At 36.1% G+C, this 8,323-nt stretch overlaps 1 protein-coding gene and 1 long non-coding RNA gene across 3 annotated transcripts; one reads left to right on the plus strand and one right to left on the minus strand.

The window, feature by feature from the left end:
* The first annotated feature begins 2,512 nt into the window (after nucleotides 1-2,512).
* LOC113475603 lies at nucleotides 2,513-4,904 on the plus strand. Its single transcript, XM_026839943.1, has 2 exons — nucleotides 2,513-3,637; nucleotides 3,750-4,904. Exons 1-2 carry the CDS (start codon nucleotides 3,451-3,453, stop codon nucleotides 4,214-4,216), a joined length of 654 nt encoding a protein of 217 aa, XP_026695744.1. The 5' UTR covers nucleotides 2,513-3,450; the 3' UTR covers nucleotides 4,217-4,904.
* On the minus strand, nucleotides 4,640-5,763 carry LOC113475604. 2 transcript variants are annotated; one of them, XR_003397356.1, is made up of 2 exons: nucleotides 5,418-5,763; nucleotides 4,640-4,973 (listed from the first exon to the last, which is right to left on the minus strand). It is a non-coding gene; the product is annotated as an uncharacterized LOC113475604 (long non-coding RNA). The 2 variants fall into 2 exon arrangements; XR_003397355.1 differs by lacking the exon at nucleotides 5,418-5,763 and adding an exon at nucleotides 5,156-5,411.
* Between the last annotated feature and the right edge of the window lie 2,560 nt (nucleotides 5,764-8,323).

Consider the following 8,323-nt stretch of genomic DNA (forward strand, 5'->3'; position numbering starts at 1 on the left):
TTCAGATTTTCGTTTTTGTAAACCCCTATATGGTAACTTTAAATGTAGATATCATATGAATATGTTGTTTAAAAACAAAAACAACCATTAAAAATCTGAACCCGGCTAAGTTACAGAATCTAATTCTCCAACAAGCTTGGTAGGCTATTTTAAATGATTTTCCTATTCACTGCTATCATTTTATCCCATTGATCTCTAAGAAGTAACTGTCTAAAGCCGCTGGTTCGATTAAAATATTGTTACTAAATTAAAATACGTCTGACTTTCCTAAACTGCAGCAATAAACGATAACAACTGTGAGGCCGGGTTTTCCCCAGATACGAAGTATTGTATTGTGACGTCACAGTGCCCGCGAGTGACGTTTTTGGCAGCTTCAAAATTTCATTTTTTAAACGTTCATATCTTTTAAATTAAAGCTTTTTTTACAAACTAGCTTTTAATTAATCATCAATAGACATAATAGTTTGTATTTATACAAAAATCTGCCCAACCTTGGGAACCGGACTCTTTAACAAATGTCGTCGTTTTGCTGATAGGTCAGTTTAATTCCGCGGTAGGGTTTCCGCAAGCTGTGAGTCGGAGGGCAGGACGGAGTGATGCAGAGCGGGTGGTCCAGCGTGACTATTTGGTAAGAGAATCTGAAAGTGGAGTAGCCACAATACAGATTCTACATTATTAAAATAGTCTCACTTGGTGTTTTGATTCAAAAAGTAGTTTAATGAAAACACTCTGAACCTAATTCGGTGCAAATGTGACGACCGATGTGTTGATCTGAAAAATCTGATAATTGTTGTTGTAATAATGGCTATGTGGTCCAGCGTGACTATTTGGTAAGAGAATCTGAAAGTGGAGTAGCCACAATACAGATTCTACATTATTAAAATAGTCTCACTTGGTGTTTTGATTCAAAAAGTAGTTTAATGAAAACACTCTGAACCTAAATTCGGTGCAAATGTGACCGATGTGTTGATCTGAAAAATCTGATAATTGTTGTTGTAATAATGGCTATATCTGCTATAACTGTCCATATCTCTTTAATTTATATATAGTTGAGTCAAAGCTCAAATTCTTAAGGGCTCCACAGACATATACCGTTTTGCGTAGACGTTTCGCATGCGATGCCGAGCGTAGAGGCACTCGTATGCGTTTGACTGTTACGCTCGCCCATGCACACACAATGACCGAACGGCACCGGTCGGCTGAGTTTGTTTGCGATTATGAACATGAAAAATCAGCTAGAGGCACTAGTATGCGTTTGACTGTTACGCTCGCCCATGCACACACAATGACCGAACGGCACCGGTCGGCTGAGTTTGTTTGCGATTATGAACATGAAAAATCAGCTGAAAACTAATTCAGATGATAAATTTGGATAATGAATGAATCAACTATATTTGTACTTCTTCTGATTTTACCAACCTTTTTAGAAAACTGTCAGTACATTTTACTTATACAGTAGTAATAATATGTCACATTACCACGAGCCACAACCAATTAGAATTTGTTTTGCAACCAAAGAGTGGGTGGAGATATATTCCAAGAACCAGAATATAATTTGGTTAAAAAAATGATCATCAGACGGACATTTTCGAATGTACCCACCAACATTTGATTAGTTGCTGTCGAAAGTTGCACCATTAATAACAAAAAAGCACACCCATTTTGGTTAAAGAAATGATCACCAGACGGACATTTTCGAATGTACCCACCAACGTTTGATTAGTTGCTGTCGTAAGTTGCACCATTAATAACAAAACAGCACACCCATTAGAGAAAGCCTATACCAGCTGAAGTAGACTTGCCATAACTTTAAGGTAGGTTTCTCCTGGTTAATGTTAGTGGGTAACAAAAAAGCTCTCCCATTAGAGAAAGCCTATACCAGCTGAAGTTAGACTTGCCATAACTTTAAGGTAGGTTTCTCCTGGTTAATTTTAGTGGGTATGTTTTTAGTAACTGTATTAAACTAACTGTCTGAGTGCCTACAACTACCAACAACGCATGAACATTGAAAAAAATTGCCGCAGAGTTTTACAATCTTTGAAATTTGCCACTTTGCATAGGAGCAATTGATAAAAAGCATATTACGATTCAGGCACCTTGGAATTCAGGTTCAGAGTTTTTCAACTACAAGGGCTACAGCAGAACTGCATATTAAGACTAGATATTTCTATTGCTTCAGTTATGTTTTACAAATTCATTATGGCCACAAGGTTGCACACATATTAACGGTATAATAATACGTTGCAATTTTATTTACACACACCTACACATGAACATCCAGCAATCACATAGGCCATACAAAAATTAAATCAGTTTCCTTCATTCTTTTAGACACATCAACATTAATTAAAGGAAAGGCATATTGTTTAAATATACTGGCCCCACAAGCAGTTTTATATACTCACAAGCTTTATCTGTTCTTTGTGTAACTGTTTTACAAATGCATTAACTGGGAATAGTGGAACACATAGTGATGGTGATAATTTTCACTGGCATTTGGAAAAATGTTTCTACACATGAACATCCAGCAATCACATAGGCCATACAAAAATTAAATCAGTTTCCTTCATTCTTTTAGACACATCAACATTAATTAAAGGAAAGGCATATTGTTTAAATATACTGCCCCCACAAGCAGTTTTATATACTCACAAGCTTTATCTGTTCTTTGTGTAACTGTTTTACCAATGCTTGACACTGGGAATAGTGGAAGACATAGTGATGGTGATACATTTTCACTGGCTTTGGAAAAATGTTTATACAAAACAAACTGAATATACCCCACCAGAGACTATACCAGGAACTAATATTGAACTTTCATTTTGCCTTATTGGTGATGCAGCATTTCCATTAAAATCCAATTTACTTTGACCATATCCTGGGAGCTCCTTACCAGAAGTAAAAAATATTCAATTATAGACTAAGAGCAAGAAGAATAACTGAAAACACAGTTGGTACTTTGGTTACACGTTGGCGGATTTTCGGAAAAATGTTTATAACACATTTTACATTTCCAATTAGAGTTGAGCCTTTCGGTAAAAAGTTATCTCCGGGGCACAGAGACGTCTAAACCATGCTTGCCTGCTTAACATTTATAAGGAGCACTGCGACATTCTGGACAAATCTAACATTATTAAAGAGTGGATCTCCCGCACAGCTACAAGGAAAAACACATTTTACATTTCCAACTAGAGTTGCGAGCCTTTCGTACTTGTTTGTTTAGTTTCGTTAACTTCGTTAATAGATACAAATTTCAAAAGCAGCCCCAATATGGTGCCTGCTGGCTAGTTATGTAATCGTATTTATGTTTTACGTGCGTTTACAATATAGTTTCGTTAACTTCGTTAATGGATACAAATTTCAAAAGCAGCCCCAATATAGTGCCTGCTGGCTAGTTATGTAATCGTATTATGTTTTACGTGCGTATGTTTTACGTGCGTTTAATTAAAAATGCCAAGCTGTGTAGCTAGGCTGTTACAACAACAGCACAAAAAAAAGCGCTTGTTTCGCTTTTCCAACACCGATCCATTGCGAAGAAATAAGTGGATCGTTGCTTGTAAGAGGAAGGCAAAAGATGGATCTGACTGGAATCCAACAAGCAAACACACCTATATTTGCGAGGATCACTTTATTACAGGTATTGGCTGTTATATCATATTGAGATAAAAAGTGCTTAGCCTATACCTGTTTGGCTATTCCATCATAAACATTAATATTTTTCTGACTGTTGACTGCATGCTGCTTTTTAGGACAACCCTCATTGGAAGAGTGCCATCCAGATTTTGTGCCTTCTGTATTTAATTTCAGGCAAATGTCTGAAATTGAAAAGAAAACTAAGCTGGATAGGTATCAAAGAATGAGCTCCAGAACCACTGATATAACGACGACTACAAAATCTGAAACCAGCATTCCAGCAGTTGATCAACCTAAAACTAACGATAACGATGTAGATCTGGAAAATGATAAAGAAGTTGAAGCAGTTCAATTGAATCGTCTGTTGCTCGATGAAGTTGGTAGTCTCAGATCAGAAACAAAGAAATTAAAACAAGAAATACAAAATCTCCGAAGCAAGCAGTTTTCATATGAAATGTTTCGGAATGATGCAGACAAATTTAAGTTTTATACCGGGATCACCTGTGATGTTTTTGACTACATCTTTAATTTCATTTCATGTAATCATGTAATTTGGGGCTATGTAAATCTCCTGTCGCAATGAAGGATCAGTTGATGCTGACAATGATGAAGCTTAGATTAAACATACCCTTTGATTGTCTGGCAAATTGGCTTTTTTAATACATTGGCCAGATACAGATGCTTCTAGAAAGACCATCCCTCGTGTATTTCACCAATATTTTCCACGACTAACGGGAATAATGGATTGTTTTGAAATTTTTATTTAAGTATTCGTAAATTTCCGGGTATTCCAATGATGGCCAAATACTCGGATCATTGGACCATGAATCTGCCGGCATCCACACAACTGAAGCTTGGCTTCGTACCTTATAAGGCTGCTAGAGTCTAACTTTAACTTATAAGCCATTTTCTGCGTTCTATACCTGTAAGCATGTAGTAACATCTGTATAACTAAACTACCTGTATTTAGTATTGTATGTATAGTTGTATACGAACAATTTTTGCAAAAACATTCTTTATTGTCACATGATCTATCAAAGGTTTGAAGTCGCGAACAAGTTGCTAATAAACTTAAATTATTTACAGTTATATGGCTTAACATATTTGTTGTGGGTATTTAAACAGTCCAACTTGGCATTTGAATGCAGTGTATGAGGGTATAATCCCCTGCAGAAATCTTTGCACCTCTCATCGTACATCACATCATTTGTTGGTTGTGCAGTTCTGCTCGGACTTCCTCATTTGTAGCTTTAAATTTGTTCTACTCTATAACATAGAGACATCACATGAACTGATTTGTTTTGAGACATCTTCCTCTTCCAGTGTCAGGGTTACAGGCACTACCAGTGTAAAGCTCAAAATCACATATATTAAAAAAAAACTAATTAATAAAAAGAATATATATATATATATAATAAAAAGAACAACTAAAAGAACCATTCTTGTTTACAACTGCCAACAAATAACCTTTATAAAAAAGTGTTCTGTTTCCACATTATTACATAACGTCGACTATACACACCGGAATCTCAGTAACACAGCACAAACTGCCTTCGTAGATTACTATATTATGCAGCTATAAAGAAGCAGTAAGGAAAGAACGAATACAAAAACAAGCGGCTCAAACTCTCAAAGGATACCCCGGGCAACAAATAAGAGGGCGCCAGGCGCAATAAGTCTACAGCAAACAAAGAGTTTAAAACATCCCTCTATAACCCTAACTCGTACCAAGTAATAAAAATCCTGTTAGGTTAGCTTTTTGCATAAAAATCGATCGTACTTACTAGTTTCACAATGTTGGTAATGCTAATCTCTGTTTGTTTACGTTTTTCTAAGGCTGCAGGTTCAAATAACAATACGCATAAGACGTCAACCCGGATCTGAGAATTATGTTTTACGTGCGTTTACAATCCTGGTGTAATGTGTGAATATATTTTTATTATATGTATGATGCATTTGTTTGATAAGTTCTATGGCTATACCTTTTCTACTTTCTTTCCGCTTGATTTTTTAAAAACCAGGTCTCCAACCTTAAAGTGGAAGCACCTTACTCCTTTTTCAATTTGTACTTGTTTGTTTAGTTGAGCCTTTCGTACTTGTTTGTTTAGTTTCGTTAACTTCGTTAATGGATACAAATTTCAAAAGCAGCCCCAATATGGTGCCTCCTGGCTAGTTATGTAATCGTATTATGTTTTTCGTGCGTTTACAATATAGTTTCGTTAACTTCGTTAATGGATAAATTTCAAAAGCAGCCCCAATATGGTGCCTGCTGGCTAGTTATGTAATCGTATTATGTTTTACGTGCGTTTACAATAAAAAGCGTATTATGTTTTACGTGCGTTTACAATCCTGGTGTAATGTGTGAATATATTTTTATTATATGTTAGATGCATTTGTTTGAGTTCTATAGGCTATACCTTTTCTACTTTCTTTCCGCTTGTTTTTTTTAAAAACCAGGTCTCCAACCTTAAAGTGAAAGCACCTTACTCCTTTTTCAATTTTTTTTTGTGACAAAGTTGTTGTTGTTTTTGGGCTTTCTGGATGTTTAACTTTGTCTGTAACACAGTTTTAAACTAATGTTATCGACCTGCTGATCTATTTTTCTAGCTTCAAGTTCTATAAGCTATACCTTTTCTACTTTCTTTCCGCTTGTTTTTTTTTAAAAACCAGGTCTCCAACCTTAAAGTGGAAGCACCTTACTCCTTTTTCAATTTTTTTTGTGACAAAGTTGTTGTTGTTTTTGGGCTTTCTGGATGTTTAACTTTGTCTGTAACACAGTTTTAAACTAATGTTATCGACCTGCTGATCTATTTTTCTAGCTTCCTCCATTCTTTCTGAATCACTATCTTTCGTAGGGAGGGATAAATTATGGGGTTCTCTCTTGAACATAACCTGGTATGATATGAACATTGCTTCTACAGGAATTTATTTCTCAAGAGAAGGCCTATTTGAAACTTACCAGAAAAGGTGAGCATTCGATTGATTTTTGATATGAAATATTTATGTTGTAGGAAATCTGGGGATTTCATCCCAATCATTCTGATCACTAAAATTTTAGCAGTATTACGTACACATAAAAGACATATGGTAATATATTATAACTTGATATACCTGTTAGTATATTTGCCTAAAACATTCTTAAATGTTCGATTTGTTCGTTCGTCCTGACCGTTTGTTTGTCCCTGTTAGTATATTTGCCTAAAACATTCTTAAATGTTCGATTTGTTCGTTCGTCCTGACCGTTTGTTTGTGGATGCTAGCTGGATGTTATGCAGTGACGAATGGAAAAAAAAAGCTTGGTATTGGATTGCCATCTGTTCCTCCTGGGGTCGCGATAAGAAGCGCGGCAATTAATGAAGCTGATGGCTCGGGTGATGATGCGTCATCTTATTACGCTAATCTTTTTGGCGTCATTGTGCAAAGCGCGGTGTATTCACTGCAATCCAGATTCTGTCAAGGAGACATTGAAACAGCCAAGTACTTGGAAGATGTACTACACCCATCGTTGAGAGCAAACCCACACCAAACCTGGAACGTATTTCCAACAATTTTGAGCCATCTTGTGTTGAGAGCGAAATTTCAACTCTTACTTTATTTTTAAGAGCAAAAAACAAATCATGTACAAGTATAAACGAACTATTATGCGTTCTACTTGGCGACTCAACACTGCGCCTATTACTTCCCAACATTTCTGACTCTTCCTTGCACAAGTTGTGAGGCAGAACGTGCGTTCAGCTGTTTGAAGCGGGTAAAAAGTTATCTCCGGAGCACAATGGCACAGAGACGTCTAAACCATGCTTGCCTGTGTTCCAGTTAAAAACAATTTTCTTATGATACAGTATCTACACCATTACACCAACATATTCATGACCTAGTTTTCTTTGTGTAGCAGTTGTTTTATGTTATCTCCTTTAAGTTGATCTTTTATCCTTAAAATAAAATTTGTCAAATCTGTTCGGTGCAGTTTTTTTGCTAGCGGTTTTCCCAAATTCTGGACGTCTTATGGAGAATAGTGACCGTCTTTCTCTACCTTCCTTGTGGGAATAGGAGCAGCCGGGAATGCAACAATTCATTATATCGAACCATGGCGCCCTCTATAACAGGCCTGGACACCGTCGGCGCCTCTCTCGAAACTGGAGGCGGATGGTTTTGCAGCGCTTGTATGAATTGTAGACAGTTTTAATGAGTTATTTAACGAATTATAGCATTAGATAGTGTTTGCTCGTGGTTTTAGCAGTTAATCCAGTATGAATGTTTAATTTATTATTCAGTTTACGCGTATTATGTGTATAAAGTAGACAGTTGCTTATTTATAGTTGTGTTTAAGTAACGAATGGCCGCCGGTGTAAGATTTTTCAATCGCACCCATGAGGTTAATCTTAATACAATCATAAGGTTTTTTGATTGGGTAAGGTCTATATCGCCAGGAGTTATATTATACATGCTCTGCTGCTGCACTGTGTTTCAAAAGTACAAAATTCAAAGAAATCTTAAAATGTACATACCACTCAAAAATGAACTCAAGTCATTTTATGGATCTTTTTTGCAGGTTCTTTACCTAAGTGAGGTGTAATTGACTTACACCATCTATTTAAAGAATGTTGCTGAGTGTGTGACAGTGAGAAATATTTATTTTAAATCTGTAATGGTCACTTACATGTTAAAAAATATTGAAACCCTTGTGTTAACT

The sequence above is a fragment of the Ciona intestinalis genome, unplaced genomic scaffold, assembly GCF_000224145.3.
Source record: "Ciona intestinalis unplaced genomic scaffold, KH HT001076.1, whole genome shotgun sequence".
Classification (NCBI taxonomy): Eukaryota; Metazoa; Chordata; class Ascidiacea; order Phlebobranchia; family Cionidae; genus Ciona; species Ciona intestinalis.